Genomic DNA, 24,585 nt, shown 5'->3' with positions numbered 1-24,585 from the left:
ATCTTATGGAAATTAAAGAAACTGTTGACCAAATTAAAAAGATTCTGGACACTCATAGTACAAGACTAGAGGAAGCTGAAGAACGAATCAGTGACCTGGAAGATGACAGAATGGAAAATGAAAGCATAAAAGAAAGAATGGGGAAAAAAATTGAAAAAATCGAAATGGACCTCAGGGATATGATAGATAAAATGAAACATCCAAATATAAGACTCATTGGTGTCCCAGAAGGGGAAGAAAAGGGTAAAGGTCTAGGAAGAGTATTCAAAGAAGTTGTTGGGGAAAACTTCCCAAATCTTCTAAACAACATAAATACACAAATCATAAATGCTCAGTGAACCCCAAATAGAATAAATCCAAATAAACCCACTCCGAGACATATACTGATCACACTGTCAAACACAGAAGAGAAGGAGCAAGTTCTGAAAGCAGCAAGAGAAAAGCAATTCACCACATACAAAGGAAACAGCATAAGACTAAGTAGTGACTACTCAGCAGCCACCATGGAGGCAAGAAGGCAGTGGCACGATATATTTAAAATTCTGAGTGAGAAAAATTTCCAGCCAAGAATACTTTATCCAGTAAAGCTCTCCTTCAAATTTGAGGGAGAGCTTAAATTTTTCACAGACAAACAAATGCTGAGAGAATTTGCTAACAAGAGACCTGCCCTACTGTAGATACTCAAGGGAGCCCTACAGACAGAGAAACAAAGAAAGGACAGAGAGACTTGGAGAAAGGTTCAGTACTAAAGAGATTCAGTATGGGTACAATAAAGGATATTAATAGACAGAGGGGAAAAATATGACAAACATAAACCAAAGGATAAGATGGCTGATTCAAGAAATGCCTTCACGGTTATAACGTTGAATGTAAATGGATTAAACTCCCCAATTAAAAGATATAGATTTGCAGAATGAATAAAAAAAAATGAACCATCAATATGTTGCATACAAGAGACTCATCTTAGACACAGGGACACAAAGAAACTGAAAGTGAAAGGATGGAAAAAAACATTTCATGCAAGCTACAGCCAAAAGAAAGCAGGTGTAGCAATATTAATCTCAGATAAAATAGACTTCAAATGCAGGGATGTTTTGAGAGACAAAGATGGCCACTACATACTAATAAAAGGGGCAATTCAGCAAGAAGAAATAACAATCGTAAATGTCTATGCACCCAATCAAGGTGCCACAAAATACATGAGAGAAACACTGGCAAAACTAAAGGAAGCAATTGATGTTTCCACACTAATTGTGGGAGACTTCAACACATCACTCTCTCCTATAGATAGATCAACCAGACAGAAGACCAATAAGGAAATTGAAAACCTAAACAATCTGATAAATGAATTAGATTTAACAGACATATACAGGACATTACATCCCAAATCACCAGGATACACATACTTTTCTAGTGCTCATGGAACTTTCTCCAGAATAGATCATATGCTGGGACATAAAACAAGCCTCAATAAATTTAAAAAGATTGAAATTATTCAAAGCACATTCTCTGACCACAATGGAATACAATTAGAAGTCAATAACCATCAGAGACTTAGAAAATTCACAAATACCTGGAGGTTAAACAACACACTCCTAAACAATCAGTGGGTTAAAGAAGAAATAGCAAGAGAAATTGCTAAATATATACAGACGAATGAAAATGAGAACACAACATACCAAAACCTATCGGATGCAGCAAAAGCAGTGCTAAGGGGGAAATTTATAGCACTAAATGCATATATTAAAAAGGAAGAAAGAGCCAAAATCAAAGAACTAATGGATCAACTGAAGAAGCTAGAAAATGAACAGCAAACCAATCCTAAACCAAGTACAAGAAAAGAAACAACAAGGATTAAAGCAGAAATAAATGACATAGAGAACAAAAAAACAATAGAGAGGATAAATATCACCAAAAGTTGGTTCTTTGAGAAGATCAACAAGATTGACAAGCCCCTAGCTAGACTGACAAAATCAAAAAGAGAGAAGACCCATATAAACAAAATAATGAATGAAAAAGGTGACATAACTGCAGATCCTGAAGAAATTAAAAAAATTATAAGAGGATACTATGAACAACTGTATGGCAACAAACTGGATAATGTAGAGGAAATGGACAATTTCCTGGAAACATATGAACAACCTAGACTGACCAGAGAAGAAATAGAAGACCTCAACCAACCCATCACAAGCAAAGAGATCCAATCAGTCATCAAAAATCTTCCCACAAATAAATGCCCAGGGCCAGATGGCTTCACAGGGGAATTCTACCAAACTTTCCAGAAAGAACTGACACCAATCTTACTCAAACTCTTTCAAAACACTGAAGAAAATGGAACACTACCTAACTCATTTTATGAAGCTAACATCAATCTAATACCAAAACCAGGCAAAGATGCTACAAAAAAGGAAAACTACCGGCCAATCTCCCTAATGAATATAGATGCAAAAATCCTCAACAAAATACTTGCAAATCGAATCCAAAGACACATTAAAAAAATCATACACCATGACCAAGTGGGGTTTATTCCAGGCATGCAAGGATGGTTCAACATAAGAAAATCAATCAATGTATTACAACACATTAACAAGTCAAAAGGGAAAAATCAATTGATAATCTCAATAGATGCTGAAAAAGCATTTGACAAAATCCAACATCCGTTTTTGATAAAAACACTTCAAAAGGTAGGAATTGAAGGAAACTTCCTCAACATGATAAAGAGCATATATGAAAAACCCACAGCCAGCATAGTACTCAATGGTGAGAGACTGAAAGCCTTCCCTCTAAGATCAGGAACAAGACAAGGATGCCCGCTGTCACCACTGTTATTCAACATTGTGCTGGAAGTGCTAGCCAGGGCAATCCGGCAAGAAAAAGAAATAAAAGGCATCCAAATTGGAAAAGAAGAAGTAAAACTGTCATTGTTTGCAGATGATATGATCTTATATCTAGAAAACCCTGAGAAATCGACTATACAGCCACTAGAGCTAATAAACAAATTTAGCAAAGTAGCGGGATACAAGGTTAATGCACATAAGTCAGTAATGTACTGTAGATACTCAAGGGAGTATTTACATACTAATAAAAGGGGCAATTCAGCAAGAAGAAATAACAATCGTAAATGTCTATGCACCCAATCAAGGTGCCACAAAATACATGAGAGAAACACTGGCAAAACTAAAGGAAGCAATTGATGTTTCCACACTAATTGTGGGAGACTTCAACACATCACTCTCTCCTATAGATAGATCAACCAGACAGAAGACCAATAAGGAAATTGAAAACCTAAACAATCTGATAAATGAATTAGATTTAACAGACATATACAGGACATTACATCCCAAATCACCAGGATACACATACTTTTCTAGTGCTCATGGAACTTTCTCCAGAATAGATCATATGCTGGGACATAAAACAAGCCTCAATAAATTTAAAAAGATTGAAATTATTCAAAGCACATTCTCTGACCACAATGGAATACAATTAGAAGTCAATAACCATCAGAGACTTAGAAAATTCACAAATACCTGGAGGTTAAACAACACACTCCTAAACAATCAGTGGGTTAAAGAAGAAATAGCAAGAGAAATTGCTAAATATATACAGACGAATGAAAATGAGAACACAACATACCAAAACCTATCGGATGCAGCAAAAGCAGTGCTAAGGGGGAAATTTATAGCACTAAATGCATATATTAAAAAGGAAGAAAGAGCCAAAATCAAAGAACTAATGGATCAACTGAAGAAGCTAGAAAATGAACAGCAAACCAATCCTAAACCAAGTACAAGAAAAGAAACAACAAGGATTAAAGCAGAAATAAATGACATAGAGAACAAAAAAACAATAGAGAGGATAAATATCACCAAAAGTTGGTTCTTTGAGAAGATCAACAAGATTGACAAGCCCCTAGCTAGACTGACAAAATCAAAAAGAGAGAAGACCCATATAAACAAAATAATGAATGAAAAAGGTGACATAACTGCAGATCCTGAAGAAATTAAAAAAATTATAAGAGGATACTATGAACAACTGTATGGCAACAAACTGGATAATGTAGAGGAAATGGACAATTTCCTGGAAACATATGAACAACCTAGACTGACCAGAGAAGAAATAGAAGACCTCAACCAACCCATCACAAGCAAAGAGATCCAATCAGTCATCAAAAATCTTCCCACAAATAAATGCCCAGGGCCAGATGGCTTCACAGGGGAATTCTACCAAACTTTCCAGAAAGAACTGACACCAATCTTACTCAAACTCTTTCAAAACACTGAAGAAAATGGAACACTACCTAACTCATTTTATGAAGCTAACATCAATCTAATACCAAAACCAGGCAAAGATGCTACAAAAAAGGAAAACTACCGGCCAATCTCCCTAATGAATATAGATGCAAAAATCCTCAACAAAATACTTGCAAATCGAATCCAAAGACACATTAAAAAAATCATACACCATGACCAAGTGGGGTTTATTCCAGGCATGCAAGGATGGTTCAACATAAGAAAATCAATCAATGTATTACAACACATTAACAAGTCAAAAGGGAAAAATCAATTGATAATCTCAATAGATGCTGAAAAAGCATTTGACAAAATCCAACATCCGTTTTTGATAAAAACACTTCAAAAGGTAGGAATTGAAGGAAACTTCCTCAACATGATAAAGAGCATATATGAAAAACCCACAGCCAGCATAGTACTCAATGGTGAGAGACTGAAAGCCTTCCCTCTAAGATCAGGAACAAGACAAGGATGCCCGCTGTCACCACTGTTATTCAACATTGTGCTGGAAGTGCTAGCCAGGGCAATCCGGCAAGAAAAAGAAATAAAAGGCATCCAAATTGGAAAAGAAGAAGTAAAACTGTCATTGTTTGCAGATGATATGATCTTATATCTAGAAAACCCTGAGAAATCGACTATACAGCCACTAGAGCTAATAAACAAATTTAGCAAAGTAGCGGGATACAAGGTTAATGCACATAAGTCAGTAATGTTTCTATATGCTAGAAATGAACAAACTGAAGAGACACTCAAGAAAAAGATAACATTTTCAATAGCAACTAAAAAAATCAAGTACCTAGGAATAAACTTAACCAAAGATGTAAAAGACCTATACAAAGAAAACTACATAACTCTACTAAAAGAAATAGAAGGGGACCTTAAAAGATGGAAAAATATTCCATGTTCATGGATAGGAAGACTAAATGTCATTAAGATGTCAATTCTACCCAAACTCATCTACAGATTCAATGCAATCCCAATCAAAATTCCAACAACCTACTTTGCAGACTTGGAAAAGCTAGTTATCAAATTTATTTGGAAAGGAAAGATGCCTCGAATTGCTAAAGACACTCTAAAAAAGAAAAACGAAGTGGGAGGACTTACACTCCCTGACTTTGAAGCTTATTATAAAGCCACAGTTGACAAAACAGCATGGTACTGGCACAAAGATAGACATATAGATCAATGGAATCGAATTGAGAATTCAGAGATAGACCCTCAGATCTATGGCCAACTGATCTTTGATAAAGCCCCCAAAGTCACTGAACTGAGTCATAATGGTCTTTTCAACAAATGGGGCTGCGAGAGTTGGATATCCATATCCAAAAGAATGAAAGAGGACCCCTACCTCACCCCCTACACAAAAATTAACTCAAAATGGACCAAAGATCTCAATATAAAAGAAAGTACCATAAAACTCCTAGAAGATAATGTAGGAAAACCTCTTCAAGACCTTGTATTAGGCAGCCACTTCCTAGACTTTACACCCAAAGCACAAGCAACAAAAGAGAAAATAGATAAATGGGAACTCCTCAAGCTTAGAAGTTTCTGCATCTCAAAGGAATTTCTCAAAAAGGTAAAGAGGCAGCCAACTCAATGGGAAAAAATTTTTGGAAACCATGTATCTGACAAAAGACTGATATCTTGCATATATAAAGAAATCCTACAACTCAATGACAATAGTACAGTTGGCCCAATTATAAAATGGGCAAAAGATATGAAAAGACAGTTCTCTGAAGAGGAAATACAAATGGTCAAGAAACACATGAAAAAATGTTCAGCTTCATTAGCTATTAGAGAGATGCAAATTAAGACCACAATGAGATACCATCTAACACCGGTTAGAATGGCTGCCATTAAACAAACAGGAAACTACAAATGCTGGAGGGGATGTGGAGAAATTGGAACTCTTATTCATTGTTGGTGGGACTGTATAATGGTTCAGCCACTCTGGAAGTCAGTCTGGCAGTTCCTTAGAAAACTACATATAGAGTTACCATTCGATCCAGCGATTGCACTTCTCGGTATATACCCGGAAGATCGGAAAGCAGTGACACGAACAGATATCTGCACGCCAATGTTCATAGCAGCATTATTCACAATTTCCAAGAGATGGAAACAACCCAAATGTCCTTCAACAGATGAGTGGATAAATAAAATGTGGTATATACACACGATGGAATACTACGCGGCAGTAAGAAGGAACGATCTCGTGAAACATATGACAACATGGATGAACCTTGAAGACATAATGCTGAGCGAAATAAGCCAGGCACAAAAAGAGAAAAATTATATGCTACCACTAATGTGAACTTTGAAAAATGTAAAACAAATGGTTTATAATGTAGAATGTAGGGGAACTAGCAATACAGAGCAATTAAGGAAGGGGGAACAATAATCCAAGAAGAACAGATAAGCTATTTAACGTTCTGGGGATGCCCAGGAATGACTATGGTCTGTTAATTTCTGATGGATATAGTAGGAGCAAGTTCACAGAAATGTTGCTATATTAGGTAACTTTCTTGGGGTAAAGTAGGAACATGTTGGAAGTTAAGCAGTTATCTTAGGTTAGTTGTCTTTTTCTTACTCCCTTGTTATGGTCTCTTTGAAATGTTCTTTTATTGTATGTTTGTTTTCTTTTTAACATTTTTTTCATACAGTTGATTTAAAAAAGAAGGGAAAGTTAAAAAAAAAAAAAAAAGAAAGAAAAACAAGGAAAAAAAAAAAGATGTAGTGCCCCTTGAGGAACCTGTGGAGAATGCAGGGGTATTCGACTACCCCACCTCCATGGTTGCTAACATGACCACAGACATAGGGGACTGGTGGTTTGATGGGTTGAGCCCTCTACCACAGGTTTTACCCTTGGGAAGACAGTTGTTGCAAATGAGAGGCTAGGCCTACCTATGGTTGTGCCTAAGAGCCTCCTCCCGAATGCCTCTTTGTTCCTCAGATGTGGCCCTGTCTCTCTAGCTAAGCCAACTTGAAAGGTGAAATCACTGCCCTCCCCCCTACGTGGGATCAGACACCCAGGGGAGTGAATCTCCCTGGCAACGTGGAATATGACTCCCGGGGAGGAATGTAGACCTGGCATCGTGGGACGGAGAACATCTTCTTGACCAAAAGGGGGATGTGAAAGGAAATGAAATAAGCTTCAGTGGCAGAGAGATTCCAAAAGGAGCCGAGAGGTCACTCTGGTGGGCACTCTTATGCACACTTTAGACAACCCTTTTTAGGTTCTAAAGAATTGGGGTAGCTGGTGGTGGATACCTGAAACTATCAAACTACAACCCAGAACCCATGAATCTCGAAGACAGTTGTATAAAAATGTAGCTTATGAGGGGTGACAATGGGATTGGGAAACCATAAGGACCACACTCCACTTTGTCTAGTTTATGGATGGATGAGTAGAAAAATAGGGGAAGGAAACAAACAGACAAAGGTACCCAGTGTTCTTTTTTACTTCAATTGCTCTTTTTCACTCTAATTATTATTCTTGTTATTTTTGTGTGTGTGCTAATGGTGTCAGGGATTGATTTGGGTGATGAATGTACCACTATGTAATGGTACTGTAAACAATCGAAAGTACGATTTGTTTTGTATGACTGCGTGGTATGTGAATATATCTCAATAAAATGAAGATTAAAAAAAATAAAAAAATAAAAAAGATGCATAGGAAGGCCGAGTGGATGGAATCTGCCCCCTGAGTTTTCCCAAAGACACAACTGACCACCAGTTGGATGGGCCCTCTACTGGCCACAGGTAAAGGTCATGGGCTGACATTTTCCAAAATCCAGTGGAAGCAGCTGGGCCAGAGGCTGAGGTCCTCAGCTTCCTCGGGGCATAGAGACAGAGCTTAGAGTCTCTGGAACACATGATCAGCGTGTCGTGGGACTGAAGCCTGAGGCACGGGCTGAACTTAAATCAACTTATGATCTTAATAAATTGCATGCACTGTGTAATTACAATGATAATTATGACACAATAAAGCCACCATTTATTGAGAAAAAAAATAAATCATATCTTATCAAAGAATATTTCTTTCTTTTCCTCAAAGGTTTCTGTCACTTTTTTTTTTTTTTTCTGCTAATAGACCACACTAATTCAAATCTTAATTCTCAGTTCCTCCAAACTGAAATTACCTTCTCACTCTTTCAAATAAATCTTACACACACTACAGAGTACACCTTGGATCCCAGTGTTTCCATGATGTTTTCTGGACAGAGAATATGAGATAGTGAAGAGACACAGGTTTTGGAATCAGACACCTCTGGTTCTGATCCCAGGTTGGTCAGTTGATAACTAGGTGATTTTTGTATTAACTTTTCACTACGAATAAGTAAATAGTATTCTATAGAAAAGTAGGAAAAATAGTATATGTATAATGAACTGCTTACCTGGCTTTAATGATGATCTATCATTGCCAATCTTGTTTCATTTCTATTCTGGCACACTCCCTGCTTTCCTACCCAGATTAGTTTCCAGCAAATTGTAGACATTGTATTATTTCATGCATAAATATTTCACAAGTTGCATAACTTAGACTCAATTCAGATTTGAGTCCCAAACCTTTGCTCTTCAGCATTTTGCTATACTGCCTTGTTTACACTTTCCAGTTTTAACATCATCTTCCTTCCACCTATTCATTTGAAATTGCTGATATCGCTCAGTACCAAGTGGGGCACATGTGTCATGGCTGGGGAGAGTTAGGGGCAGCCATCAATCAAACCACTAACTTAAATAGAAAGTTCTACTAATACCATCTTTTCATTTAGCAGGAGTTCTTTTGATGTTTTCTGATTGGGTCTGCCATTGTTCTGGGGCTTACAGGAAGTCACAACCTAGTAGTTGACTAGGCTAAAGCCTGATAATTTGGCTAATTTGATGGCAGGTCTGGGGCTCACCTTAGAAACAAGATTCATAAGAGATGGTACAAAGGACTTTATTTCCTTAGGGGCCCAGTATGTATCTAATGCCAGGGATATGGCTGTGGGAAAAATACGAGAGAATATCCAGAGTTGTCAAAACCAGGGTTAAAAAGCCTGATAAAGACAACACAAGAAGAGAAAACTACAGACCAATTCCCCTTTTGAATATAGATGCAAAAATCTTAACAAAGTACTAGCAAACCATATCCAATAGCACATGATCAAGTGGAATTTATATCAGGAAGGCAAGAGTGGTTCAACATTCAAAAATCAATCAACTTAATACACCAAATACAACAAAGGAAAATAAAGAATAATTATCTCAAGAGACGGAGAAAAGGCATTTGGCAAAATCCAACACCCTTTCTTGATAAAAACACTCAGAAAACTAAGAATAGAAGGGAACTTTTTCAACATAAAGTCCATTTATAAAAAACCCATAGCTAACATTATACTCAATGGTGAAAGATTGAAAACTTGTCCCTAAGATCAGGAATGGGACAAGGATGCCTGCTTTCACCACTAGAAGTTCTAGCTAGAACAATTAGCCAAGAAAAAGAAATAAAAGGTATTCACATTGGAAAGGAAGAAGTAAAACTGTCTCTATTTGTAGATAACGTGATCTTATATTGTACAAAATCCAAAGTATCCATAAAAAAAATTAGAGCTAATAAACAGTTCAGCAAAGTGGCAGGGTACAACATCAACACACAAAAATCATTTGTGTTTCTATATGCTAGAAATGATCCATACAAAGAAAAAAATTAAGAAAATAATTTCATTTACAGTAGCATCTAAAAAAATAAAATATCTAGAAATAAACACTAGAAGAAATTTAAGACGACCTAAATAAATGACAAGACGTCCCATGCTCATGAATGGGATGAGTTAATATTGTTAAGCTATCAACAATATGAAGATATCAATAAGGAATCTACAAATTCAATACAATGCCTGTAAAAATTCCTGTAGCCTTCTTTGCAGAAATGGAAAAACCTATCTTTAAATTTATACTGAACTGTAAAGGGCAGTGAATTGCCAAAACAATTTTAGAAAACTCACATTTCCTAATTTCAAATTGTACTACAAAGCTACAGTAATCTAAACAGCATGTTGCTGGTATCAGGATAGACAAATCGACCATTGGAACAGAACTGAATGCTCAGAAACACACCCACATATCTATCCATGGCCAGGTGATTTTTGACAAGGTTGCTAAAGAAATGCAGTGGGGAAAGAAATGTCTCTGGGAAAAGCTGGGAAAAGCGATATCCACATGCAAAAGAATAAGTTAGACCCCCAGCTCACACCGTACATAAAAATCAACTTAAAATGGCACAAGGACCTAAATATAAGAACTACTACTATAAAACTCTTAGACGGTAACACAGGGGCAAATCTTCATGACCTGGGATTCGGCAATGGATTCTTAGATAGAACACCAAAAGTAGGAGCAACAAAAGAAACAATAGGTAAATTTGATCTCATCGAAATTAAAAACTTTAGTGCACTGAAGGAAAATATCAAGAAAGAGAAAAGACCAACTACAGAATGGAAGAAAAAAAAATGTTGCAAACCATGTCTGGTAAGGGCTTAATATCCAGAATGTATAAAGAATTTTTAAAGCGCAACAACAAAAAGACAAACTTCTCAATTAAAAAACTGACAGAAAGGGGAGGGGGAACTATTTGTGAAAATAAAAAACATTTAGAAAATTTTTAAAAATTGGCAAAGAAATTGAAAAGACATTTCTCCAAAGAAGACATATAAATGGCAATAAGCATATGAAAAGATGCTCAACATCATTAGTCATCAAGGAAATGCAAATCAAAACCAGAATTTTATACCACTCCATACCCATCAGGATGGCTATCATTTAAAAAATGGAAAATAAGACATTTTGGAGAGAATGTGGAGAATTAGGAACTCTCATACATTGTTGGTAGGAATATAAAATGGTGCTACCACAGAAAAGCAATATGGTACCTCCTCAAAAAATTATATATAGAATTACCATATGACCTAGCAGTATATGCCAAGAAGTGAAAACAGGGTCTCAAACAAATAAATGCCTTTACACCAACATTTATAGCAGCATTATTCACAATAGCCAAAAGGTGGAAATAATCCAACTGTCCATGAACAAATGAATGGAAAAATAAAATGTAGTATTATAGAAAATGGAATATTATTCATCCCTAAGAAGGAATGACATTCTGAGACACGCTGCAACATGGAAGAACCTGAAAATATTATGCCGAGTGAAATAAGCAGACACAAAAGGACAAATATTGTATGGTATCACTTGTAGAGACAACTAGAAACAGTAAATTTGCAGAGACATAAAGTAGATTACAGAGGTTACCAGGGGATGGGGGCTTTCATACTAGAATTTTCCATATAAGTTACTCCAGAAAACATATGTATGAACTTGCAACTTAGACATTAATTTCTCTTGCTAGGCCTTAGTCCCACAGTCAAATCCAGGCAACATGGATCCACTTACTCCAAGAAACCAGTGTTACACCACCTCACACATTCTAATGTACACTGAGGACTTAATCTAGTGCTATAGAAAGATAGAACGCCTGTCCTCCAGTAGCCCACCACTTACTGGGAGATCTTAGGACATTCAATCTGTTCAGGGACATATGATAGAGATGGACAAAGTATAATGGAAGTTGAGAGAGAATTTGGACATGGAGATATGCAGAGTAAAGGAAACATTTAAGATCGATGGAACATCATGAGCTAAAGTTTAGATGTGAGAAAATTTAAGGTACTTGTAGGAAATAGCAGGTAGTTTTGTTTTGAATAAGTATAGACTGTAGGAAGGAAAATAATGATGAGTAAGACTAGAAAGATACAATGAAGGATAAGGGTAAGACCAGATTAAGGATGGCTGTGATAACTTAATACAAATATGGATGGGGAAAACTGGTTAAGAGAGGTTTACAATAGTCTAGGAAAGAGACAAAGACTGAACTAGAATAGTGGCTATGGTAACTAAAAAGGGGACAGATAGAAGTGATAGTTGACAATAGGTGACAAACCTTGTCAACAGTCTGGATGTAAATGATGAGAGAAGAGATATCAAAAATACCTCTAAGGTTTTATGTCTCTATGAGCTGTGGGAGGACAAAGGGAAGAGCCTATTTGTAAAGGAAGACAGTGATTTTAGTTTTGAACATTTTTAAGTCTGAGCTGCTGGTGAGATACCCATGCTACCCAGCAGTCAGTGGGAAAGATACAGATGTAACTCAGGATCAGAATGAAGTCTCTTTACTTTGTTTCTGCCTATGGAATTTCTATTTTGAGTTTATTTACACACCTCCTTCATCTGAGATTTTCTCTTGTGTATAATTACAATTTCTTTTCCACCCATAGCTCTCCCACAAGATACAAACATTATCTGACCCATGCAGACAAAAACTGAGGTTGAGATCTGTGGAGACTATTAAGATTTTCTTTGCCCTTATGTTTATCTTACAGAAACTTTGCCCTGTTTCTCAGGCGTATCTGACTCAGACTGACTGTGGAAAGAGGAATCTTTTAGGTCTCTTTCTGAGTCAGACCAATCAGCTATAGCTATTCACAATTAAGCATCTGAGGTTTTGACCCCCATGTGTACAATCTCATATATGTCAGGTAGCCCTGGCTCACATGTATCCGAAAGGATTCTAAGTACTTCCATGAGTAGTTGCTGGTCTTATTTGATATTAATTCAGGTTAGGTTCAAGGTTTAAATTCTGCTCTAGAGAGCAGCCAGGTTCCATAGAAGACTTAATCTTTTAATCTTTAAAGGACTAAATCATTTTTCCTCTGGGGGTCAAAAGGAACTTGTTAGGGCATCTCTGGGGGAAGGGCTGGGTAGAAGAAGATTGGTTTGGAGTTCTTTCCCCTTTGTTCTGTTTCTTGCCTTTTCTTTTTCCAATAATTGTCTTCTAGAAGCCTCCAAGTACTAATCTTGGATCCTCTTTTTCCTTTTCTTTTTTTTTAAGGCATCTCTCAAATAGATGATTTGTTCCTATAAAGTTTCTCAAAGTGGCCACTACACAGACAAATCATTCTTTGTCAGATCCACCAATGAACAGAAAGTCACAGGTTCATAGCATGAGAATATAAAAGCAGCAGGAATTTTAGTAGGAGAAGGAGAGGGAGATTTAGAGCAGAAGACCTCATTATGCTGTGATCAGACGAAATGTCTCTTGGGCACCAGGCTCAGCCACTCTGATTTTAGCAGGATTCCCCAGTGACTGGAGGTTCTTGATGGATATCTAGACCTGAACAAAGGCAACATAATGGGTCACCACACAGGAGCAAGAGAACAGGCAAACCACTTGCCATGTGACCCAGACTGGGAGTCGGCTTAGCCAGGCCTCATGATTCCCATACCCTAGGTCTCCGAGAGAGAGATAACTGGAGAGTTGGAGGGAGAAATGAAACCAAACGGAAGGTCTGATGATAGAACCAAAATCAAACCCAAACCAAAGGAACCTAAACCAAAGTCCCAAATAAAAGGCATTTGAACTTGATGCAAATTGGAGAGTTCAGATGTAGGGAGGCATTAACTGGGGAATGCAGAGTCTCAGCAATTGGACAGCAGACCTAAAAGGGTCTTTTTTGGACACTTCACTTGGCCAGTGGCTGGAGCCTGCAACCCCAGTGGGGGCCTTCAATACTTCGCTGGGGCCTCCAAATTGTGAAAGACAAATCAGATTCGAGTTTGTAGACTACAGCATTTTATCTTGGACACCAAAGTTTTGCTGTAGAAAGCAAGCCAGAACAGAAGTAGCTTCAGGGTTATAGGGATGACAAACAATTTTTAGAAATAAAAAGGAAGTTAGCTTGACTCCTATTGATTAGAGGAGGGTTTGTCTGTCTTATAGGGGCTGGGTTTAGGGCAGGTGGACTTTATTTTGTTTTGGGACAAAGATAATGAACTAGGGGTCTGAATGGCTAAATGGGCCAGCTGCCTTGGTGGGGATTTCAAATTTCAAAAGATGAAGAGGAAATTCAAGAGGGCATGTTGTTTTTGTTTGGGCTCTAATGGGTTCCCAGGGCTCCCTCTACACAAAGATTCTATGTCATATCAGAATAATATCCTCATTAATATTTATATTTCCCTTATTCTTTGTTGTTTAAGAGAACGTCTTCTCATTTTAAGAGAACTAAGATTTTGTTTCCTTTTTTTCCAAACATGTTACCACTTATATTTACTTTAACAATTTTTTGATTGTTACTTTGGTTAAGTAGGTAACCAATTACTGTTTATCACTGACCTGTGTTCAAATTTAGCCAACTGTTCACACCTCCTGACAGCTTTTGACACTTTGACATTTTGCTTTCTCAAAATCAAGCCCTAAAGGATATCTTTTTTTATATCAAATTGTCTCTGAATTTTCCAGAGGGCTCCTGGAAAATCAAAAAGAATATTTTACCTTATGAAAAGGGAGGTGCTAGAAATAGTTAGGTTTATTTGATATGTTATGAGTCGCAGAGGAAATGTCAATTTAAGAGGGATTTTCTAAACTTCTGTTAAATTTATATGGGTAGGATGTTATTCATATAAATATTTAGTGATTATATAAACTTCCGAGAGATCTGACAATGTTCTCACTGTCCATGATGTCCTGATACTGATCTCTATGATATTAGACAACAGTATAATGTTATTGTTCATAATTTTAGTTATTCTTAAAAAAACTGCTACATACCAAAGAAACAACCACATATCCTTAATTGGTTACACTGCTTTTCTCTGATGCTTCTCTGATAGTGCATGTAGTCACATACCAGTCAGAGCTTCTTCAGAAAAAAAAAAGGGAGGGGGGCTTTAAACAACAAGCAAGGTGAGTATACAAATTATGTTCCACCCGTCAATTAACATAACCCTGGTGAAACTGTAAACGTGGGATAGGGTCAAATACCGCAACTGACAGGGCCCTTTTGGACATCTTCAATTGTACTTTATTATAAAGCTACCCCCATCTATGTTATCATGGGTCTATTCTCTGGATAGATAAGGGCTTTTCCTTTTCACAAGGCTATTGCCCTCACAGTAGCTAAAGAACTATTAGTCTTAGTTTTCCTCTGCTGAGGAATTCCTGCTAGTCTCTCCAGCGATAAAGGCTCCCAATTTACTGGTACTGTAAAAAAGAAACATTGCAAGGTCTTACCCATCAACCAAAAACTTCACTGTCCCTATGACCCTCAATTGTCAGGAAAGGAAGAAAGAACAAATGGCATCTTAAAGCTTAAATTAGGGGGGCAGGGAAAGATGGTGGAGTGTGAAGTGTGGAATTTAGTTACTCCTATACGGCGGATGGTAAATAGCCAGGAATCGTGTGAAGCAATGTTTTCAGGGTCTTCAGTGACCAGTAACACATTGTACACTAGTCTGGAATGGGTGGAACAGCTGAGATTGCAGCAAAACCTGTAAGTTTCCCTGGCCATGGGGGCTAGTGCCCCTCCCCTCCAGACAAGGCGGACTGTCTTGGAGCTGGCTCCCCAAGGGAAAAAGAAACAATCTGTGTGGGAGCAAGAAGGGGGGCTCAAAAACTGCCTCAATTACAGAATTAACAAATTAATTAATTAACTTTTGGAGTTGGGGGTGTTCGGGGTGCTGGAGAAGGGCTGGGCTCCAGGAAGGGGCGACACATAGAAGCACCCAATTGGGCAGTCATTTGGGGGCTCCGAAAAGGCTTGTTTTTGTTTGTTTGTTTTGTTTTTAATTTTTTTTTCCCTTTTCTTTAATTGCTCTCTGACTCCTTATCTTTTTACACGTCAATAGCCCACTGGCAAGGGAAGAATTAAAGGTGTTGGAGAATAACTATCCAGGTGAAAGATAATAGCCTAAAGCACATATCTTTAAAACTTGGGGGCTAGGGAAGGGCCTTAAAAAGGGTATTTTTTTTTAAATAACTATTCTAAGTAGCTCTTTACAGAAAGCCTTAGATATTTGCAACTGGCCTCTGGATCCAGGCAACAGAGAGCTGAGATAAGTATGACAGATAAAGCAATGAACCTACTGTGGAAGACAATTCCCTAAAGGGCATAACTTCCCCAAGAAAAGGGGGGCATGGTCCAGCTTAAGTGGCAGTACTCCTTCAAAGAACTCAGACCCCAGGGGCTGGAAAACAGAAACCAGCTTTAGTCAGCCATGCACCTCATAAGGACAAGTCTGCGGAGAACTACAGGCACTGCACATCTTTACACTGATGGGGAGCTCCAGGCTGACCAGCACCACCTTCAGGACAGGACAGAAGCAGCACAGAGTCTAGAGGTCTCACAGGAGGGTGTCATTCTGAGCGAAACTCCACATCCTCCTCCTGAGATCTAGGCTTCTCTGGACTGGGAAAACCTGATTGGGGTCGACCAAATCTGAGGAGATTCTCTCACAAAAAGGTTACACAAAAGCAGGGAAAGAAACAGAAAAATAAGAGGTGAAAAATTCTGATCAACTAAATAGAACCTAAGTTAGAAGTCTAGAATAAGTTGAACTGAACACCAAAGGATGGAAAACAAAGCCAACCAACAAGAAAACCCTAGGTAAAAGAGTGAAAACAAGCTCCAGAATAAACTAATCAAGAAAATCAGATGCCTACACAGCTTAAGATAATGAGCCATACTAGGAAACATGAAGATATGGACCAGCCAAAGGAACAAACTAATAATTCAACTGAGATACAGGAGTTGAGACAAATAAAGATATTCAAACAAATCTAAACCAACTCAAAAATCAATTCAATGAACTGACAGAAGATAAGGCAAAAGAGATGAAGGATATAAAAAAGACACTGGATGACCGTAATGAAGAATTCATAAGTGTGAAAAAACAAATGGCAGAATTTATGGGAATGAAAGGCACAATAGAAGAGATGAAAAACACAATGGAGGAATACAACAGATTTGAACAGGGAGAAGACAGGATCAGTGAACTGGAAGACAAGACATCTGAATTTATAAACACAAAAGAACAGATACGGAAAAGAATGGAAAAATACGAGCAGAGTCTTAGGGCGCTCAAGGATAACATGAAGTGCACGAATATACCTGTTGGGGCTCATCCCAGAAGGAGAAGAGAAGGGAAAAGGGGCAGAAAAAATAATAGAAGAAATATTCACTAAAAATTACCCAACTCTTATGAAAGACATAAAATTAGATTCAAGAAGTACAGTGTACCCCAAACAGAAAATATCCCAATAGAACTACTTCAAAACACTTACTGAACAGATTGTCCAATGTCAAAGAAAAAGAATTCTGAAAGCAGCAAGAGAAAAGTGATCCATCATATATAAGAGAAGCTCAATAAGATTATGTACAGATTTCTCTGCAGAAATCATGGAGGCAAGAAGGCAGCTGTGTGATATATTTAAGATACTGAAAGAGAAAAACTGCCAACCAAGAATTCTATATCCGGCAAAATTGTCCTTCAAAAATGAGGGGCAGATTAAAATATTTCCGGAGAGACACTGAGAGAGTTTGTGAATAAGAAATGTGTGCTACAAGGGAGTGCTACAGGCTTATAGGAAAAGACAGGAGAGTTTGGAGAAGAGTGTAGAAATGAAGACTATCAGGAAGGGTGAAAGGAAGAGAGAGAAAAAAATAAGATACGACATATAAAATCCAAAAGTTAAAATGGTAGAAGAAAGTACTGCCCTTACTGCAATAGCACTAAATATTAATGGATTAAACTCCCTAACCCAATAAAAAGACAATGACTGGCAGAATGGATTAAAAAACAGAACCCATCTAAATGCTATCTACAAGAAACTCAGTTTAGACATAAAGAAAAAAATAGGCTGATAGTGAAAGGGTAGAAAAAGATATCTCATACAAACAACAACCAGAAGAAAGCAGGAATAGTTAGTTAAAAGTAAAACATTTAAAAGAGACAAAAAAGGACAGCATATATTTATAAAAGGAACAACTCATCAATAAAACATAACAATCATAAATATTTATGCACCAAGCCAGAGTGCCCAAAAATACATGAGGGAAACACTGAGAACACTGAAAGGAGATGTAGATACCGCTACAATAATAGTTGGAGACTTCAATACAATGTTCTTATCAATGGATAGAACATCTAGACAGAGGATCAATAACAAAACGGAGATGTTGAATTGCATGACGAATGAACTAGATTTGACAGATATTTACAGAACACTCCACTCCACAACACATGATCATCTCGATCAATGCAGAAAAGGCATTTGACAAAATTCAACATCCTTTCTTGATAAAAAACACTTTAAAGGATAGGAATAGAAGGCAACCTTCTCAATAAGATAAAGGCAATATTTGAAAAACTCACAGCTAACGTAATACTCAAAGGGGAAAAACTGAAAGCCTTCCCTCTAAGATCAGGAACAAGACAGGGATGCCCACTGTCACCACGGTTATTCAACACTGTGCTGGAAGTTCTAGTTAGAGCAGTTAGGCAAGAAAAAGAAATAAAAGGCATTCAAATTGGAGAGGAAGATGTAAACCTTTCACTACTTGCAGATGACAAGCTTCTTTATGTAGAAAATCCAGAAAAATCTACACCAAAGCTACTAGAACTAATCAATGAATACAGCAAAGTGGCAGGATACAAGACCAACATGCAAAAACCTGTAGTGTTCCTAAACAAAGTAATGTGCAACAAGAGGAGGAAATCAAGAAAAAAAAATTCCATTTACAATAGCAACCAAAAGAATGAAGTATTTAGGAATAAACTTTACCAAGGCCACAAAAGACCTAGACAGAGAAACTATAAGAAACTGATAAAGGAAATCAAACAGGACCTAAAAAAAATGGAAGAACATAACGTGTTCATGGATTGCAAGAGTAAATATAGAAAAGATGTCAATTCTACCTAAACTGATCTACAGATTCAATGCAATACCAATTAAAATCCCAACAACTTACTTTGCAGAAATAGAAAAACCTATAACCAAATTTATTTGGAAGGGCAAGGTGCCCTGAATAGACAAAAATATCTTGAGAAAGAGGAAAGAAGTGGGAGGTCTCACACTACCTGACTTTGAAATATATTACAAAGCTAGAGTGCTCAAAACAGCATGGTACTGGCGTAAGGATGGATATACTGACCAATAGAATCGAACTGAGAGTTCAGAAATAGACCTTTACAACTATGGACAATTGATCTTTGATAAGGCAGTCAAGCAAAAGGAGCTGGGACACAGGAACCTCTTCAATAAATGGTGTTTGGAGAACTGGATATCCGTTTCCAAAAGAATGAAAGAGGACTCCTATTTCACACCTTAGACAAAAATTAACTTGAAATGGATCAAAGACCTAAACATTAGTGCTAAGACCGTAAGACAATTAGAAGAAAATGTAGGGCAATATCTTAAAGATCTTGTGATAGGAAGTGGTTTCCTAGGCCTTCCCCCCAAACCATGAGCAACCAAGGAAGAAACAGATGAATGGGACTGCCTCAAAATTTAACACTTTTTTATATCAAAGTACTTTGTCAGAAAAGTAAAAAGGCAGCCGACGCAATGGGAGACAATATTTGGAAACCACATATCAGATCAGGATTTAATATCCTGAATATATAAAGGGATCCTAAAATTCAACAACAGAAAGATAATCAACCCCATTTAAAAATGGGCAAAAGACATGGACACTTTTCTGAAGAGGAAATACAAATAGCTTAAAAACATGAAAAAAACATGAAAAATGCTCAACTTCACTGGCTATTAGGGAAACGCAAATCAAAACCACAATGAGATATCATCTCACACCTACCAGATTGACCATTATCCAAAAAACAGAAAATTACAAGTGCTGGAGAGGATGTGGAGAAAGAGGCACACTTATTCACTGTTGGTGGGAATGCAGAATGGTGCAGCCACTCTGGAAGGCAGTGTGGTGATTCCTCAGGAAGCAAGTATAGATCTGCCATATGACCTAGCTATTCCATTACTAGGTATATACTCAGAGGAACTGAAAGTTAAGACACAAATGGACATTTGCAAATTGATGTCTACAGCAGCATTATTCACGATTGCCAAGAGATGGAAATAACCCAAATGTCCACTAACGGATGAGTAGATAAACAAACTGTGGTATATACATAAGATAGAATATTACGCAGCTGTAAGACAGAACAAAGTCACAGAACATATATAATAACGTGGATGAACCTTGAGGACATTATGTTGAGTGAAGCTAGCCAGAAACAAAAGGACAAATACTGTATGGTCTCGCTAATATTAACTAACATTAATGAGTAAACTTTAAGAGGTAAAAGCCGATAACACAGGTTATCAGGAGACAGAGGGTAGCGAGCGAGCATTTGATGCTGAAGGACTACAGAATGATCAACAGGACTGACTGTACAGATCCAGAAATAGATAGCATAATACCGTGTGATAGTAGCTGCGCTGGTTTGGAGGTATTATGTCCCCCAACACCATGTTCTTTAATGCACTCTTGTGGGGGCAGACGAATTAGTGTGGATTAAGTTGGATTCCTTTGATTGAGTGTTTCCATGGAGAAGTGACTCAATCAACTGCAGGTGAACCATTTGATTAAATTGTTTCCATTGGAATATGGACCCAGCCCATTCAGGGTGGGTCTTGATTTAATCACTGGTGTCCTATAACAGAGCTCACAAACAGAAGGACCTCAGAGCAGCTGACAGTGACATTTTGGAGAGCAGCTGAAAGAGACATCTTGGAGAAGGCCATTGAAAGCAGACTTTTGCTGATGCTTTGGAAATACTAGCCTAGAGTATGCTCCAGAGAGGCTAAGAGAGGACAAAAGGCCCCAAGAGCAACATTTTGAAGAATGCACAGGAGCTGAGAGAGGAGCTAGAACACAATCCAGGATCAGCAGATGCCAGCCACATGCCTTCCCAGCTAACAGATGTTTTCCAGACACTACTGCCTTCCTTCAGTGAAGGTACCCTATTGATGCCATACCCTGGACACTTTATGGCCTTAAGACTGTAACTTTGTAACCAAATAAACCCCCTTTATAAAAACCAATCCATTTCTGGTACTTTGCATTCTGGTAGCATTAGCAAACCAGAACAGTAGCACAATATTGTAAGTAAACTGAACAAAGATGTCTGTTAAGTAAAGCTGATAGAGGAGGGCTGGGGCATGTATGACACCAGAGGTAAAGATAGACAATAAAGACTGGTACTGTATAGCTTAGCAAAAACTAGAGTGGTCAATGATTGTGACTAAATGTACAAATATAAAAAATGTTTTTACATGTGGGAGAACAAACGAATGTCAACCATGCAAAGTACTGTAAAAGGGATGGTATTGGGGAAAAATATAATCAAAGCAAATTGGAGTCTATGGTCAACAGTAACTGTAATATGCTTCCATTAAGTGTAACAAAGTCAATATACCAAAGCTAAATGTGCATGAGAGGGAGATATAAGGGAGGGATATGGGATTCTTTGTAGTGGTGTTGTCCGACCTTACTATTATATTGTCTTGTATGATATTTTATTTTTTTATCTTTTTTACTATTCTTTAAAAAATTTTTTTTCATAGTAATCAATATGTTTAACTGCTGTTTGTGGTGATAAATTCACAAATTTATGATACCATAAACAACTGTACACTGTGGATAATTGTATGGTATGTGAATATATCTCTATAAAATTATAGGAAAATATAGTGATAAAAATGCTGTAGGAAACATGGAGAGAGGGATGTACCTATTTACTGTTGGTGGTGTAGCCCATCTGGAGAACAGTGTGGTGGTTCCACAAGAAACTAAGTATGTGGGTGCCATAAGGTACTGCAACCCCATTATGGGGTAAATACTTGGAAGATCTGAGACCAGGGACATGAATGAACATTTGCATACTGGTGTTTACGGAGGCAGTATTCATGATTTGCAGTGGGTGGAGTTAGACTAACGGTACACTGAACAGAATGGTGAACTGTGGTGTACGCATACAATGGAATATCGAGCAACTGTGAGAATGAGTGAAGCTGTGCGACACACAACGAGGTGAATGGATCCTGTAGACAGCATTTTGAGTGAAGTACGCCAGAAACAAAGGCAAACACTATAATGCCGCACCAATATGGACTAACAGCAATGTGTAAACTCAGAAATGAATCTTAGAGCATAGCCTATCAGGGGAATGATTATTGTAATGGTCCCTAGATTGTAAGCTCTTACAGCAGTCACATCTATTCCTGAATTGTAACGGCTATCTCCAAATTCTGAGATGCTGATCCCTTTGTATATAACCTGGTCAGTCTCTGGAATTTCGGGTATCTGTGTGACACCAGAAACTCACAGCTAGAGCTTGGCAGATATGAATGTTGGTATTAGCGCATACAGCAACTGTTTAAAAAGCTGACAAAGAGCTCAGACTTCAAATAGAGATATAAATGAAGCAGATCTGGTAAGAACTCAGGCAAATCAGGCCAAAGGGTAAAGGATGATATTGACTGTTTTAAAATTTCAACTTCCTTGTGAGATGTTTATTTGGTACAGGATCTGTATTTTCTGTAGTACACTAAATAACTTAACTCGTACGGTCAGTTTATTCAAACACCATAATTACATGGAACTTTGAATAGGAAGCAAGATCTGGTTGGTTTGCAGTTTAGTGTGAAATAGGGTTACATCCCAAAGTAAATTGGGCAGAGAATAAAAATACATATGCAGAGCCCCCCCTGAGGAGCTGGGGAAAAGGCAGAAATGTTGGACTTCCCCATCTGGGTTGTTGCTGATGTTTTCACAAACATTGAGGACTGACAATTTGATATGCCGAGCCCTCTATCTCGGGGCTTGCCCTTATGAGGCTTGTTACTGAAAAGGAGAGGCTAAGCCTACTTATAATTGTGCCTAAGAGTCTCCCCCAGAGTACCTCCTTGTTGCTCAGATGTGGCCCTCTCTCGAGCTAAGCCAACTTGGCAGGTAAACTCACTGTTCTCCCCCGATGTGGGACCTGACTCCCAGAGGTGTAAATCCCCTGGCAATGCAGAATATGACTCCCAGGGATGAGCCTGGACCTGGCATCGTACAATTGAGAACATCTTCTCGACCAAAAGGGGGAAGTGACATGAAACAGAATAAAGTTTCAGTGGCTAAGAGATTTCAAATGGAGTTGAGAGGTCACTCTGGTGGGCATTCTTATGCACTATATCATTATCCCTTTTTTAGGTTTCAGTGTATTGGAATAGCTAGAACTATCAAACTGCAGCCTTGATTCTTGAAGACATTTGTATAACTAAGTAGCTTACATGGGGTGACAGTGTGATTGTGAAAACTTTGTGGAACACATTCCCTTTATCTCCTGTATGGATGGATGAGTAGAAAAATGGGGACAAAAAGTAAATGAAAAATAGGGTGGGATGGGGGGACGATTTGGGTGTTCTTTTCTACTTTTTATTTTTATTCTTTCTAGTTGTTTAAAAATAGATTGAGGTGATGAATGCACAACTATATGATGGTCTACGAACAGTTAATTGTACACCACAGATGATTATATGGTATGTGAATATATCTCAATAAAACTGAATTTAAAAACTTAAATTAGCTAAATTATTTGAATCCCTTTCTTTCTACCTTGGCCTAGAGTTCCTTCCTTAGCCTTGATGGCCATAAGATCAATCCCATCAAGAAAACACCAGCTACACCCCTATGAAATCATAATGGGAAGATCCATGAGGCTTATTATTTTTCCTACTTCACCAGAGTCCAACTTACTACAATATAAAATTGCTGTTTTAGTTTCTTAGGTTGCTCAAGCAAATACCATGAAATGGGTCGACTTAAACAATGGGAATTTATTAGCTTACAGTTTTGAGGCTAGAAGAAAGTCCAAGTCAAGGTGTTATCAAGGCAATGGTTTTGACTTAACACTGTGTCTTTCCGAGGCTGGCAGCGGGTGATCCTAGGGTCCTTAGCTTGTCACATGGCAAGGCACATGGTAGAGTCTCCTGGTCTCTCCCTTCTTTTCCAGGTTCAGCTTCTTGCCTCCTGTGGCTTTCTCTGTCTGTCTGAATGTCGTTCTCTAACAGAGGACTACAGTAATAGGATTTAAGACACATCCTGACTGAGGTGGGACATACCTTATCTGAAGTAACCTCATGAAAAGGTCCTACTTAAAATGGGTTTATGGCCACAGGAATGGATTAGATTTAAGAACATGTTTTTCTGGGGTATAGAGCTTCAAACCACCGCACTTCACCCTATGGACCCCAAAAAAGACATGTTCTTTCTATAAGCAAAATACATTCTTTTCATCACAATATCCCAAAAGCCTTAAGTCATTTCAGAAACAATGCTTAGTACAAAGTCTCATCAAAATCTGTGGTCTGTACAGGACACAATTCCCCTCTGTCTATGGATCTGCGAAACCTAGAGAA

The 24,585-nt window shown here is 37.8% G+C and overlaps 1 protein-coding gene across 2 annotated transcripts in view; it reads right to left on the bottom strand.

The window, feature by feature from the left end:
* The window catches only part of ZKSCAN2 (zinc finger with KRAB and SCAN domains 2), a 48,265-nt gene that overhangs the window by 6,950 nt on the left and 16,730 nt on the right, over positions 1–24,585 (bottom strand). The window contains exon 7 of one of the 2 annotated variants that reach the window (XM_037814388.1): positions 12,537–13,500. The exons of the other annotated variant lie outside the window; for it this stretch is intronic. Within the exon in view, the coding sequence (XP_037670316.1) occupies positions 13,454–13,500 (47 nt within the window). The 3' untranslated portion in view covers positions 12,537–13,453. Of the gene's footprint in view, positions 1–12,536; positions 13,501–24,585 lie in introns of those variants that run through there. 2 annotated transcript variants of the gene reach the window in all.

Source organism: Choloepus didactylus, chromosome 21 (genome assembly GCF_015220235.1).
Source record: "Choloepus didactylus isolate mChoDid1 chromosome 21, mChoDid1.pri, whole genome shotgun sequence".
NCBI classification, from domain to species: domain Eukaryota; kingdom Metazoa; phylum Chordata; class Mammalia; order Pilosa; family Megalonychidae; genus Choloepus; species Choloepus didactylus.
The sequence above is the reverse complement of the archived record's forward strand: the minus strand, read 5'-3'. Positions and strand labels throughout refer to the sequence as shown.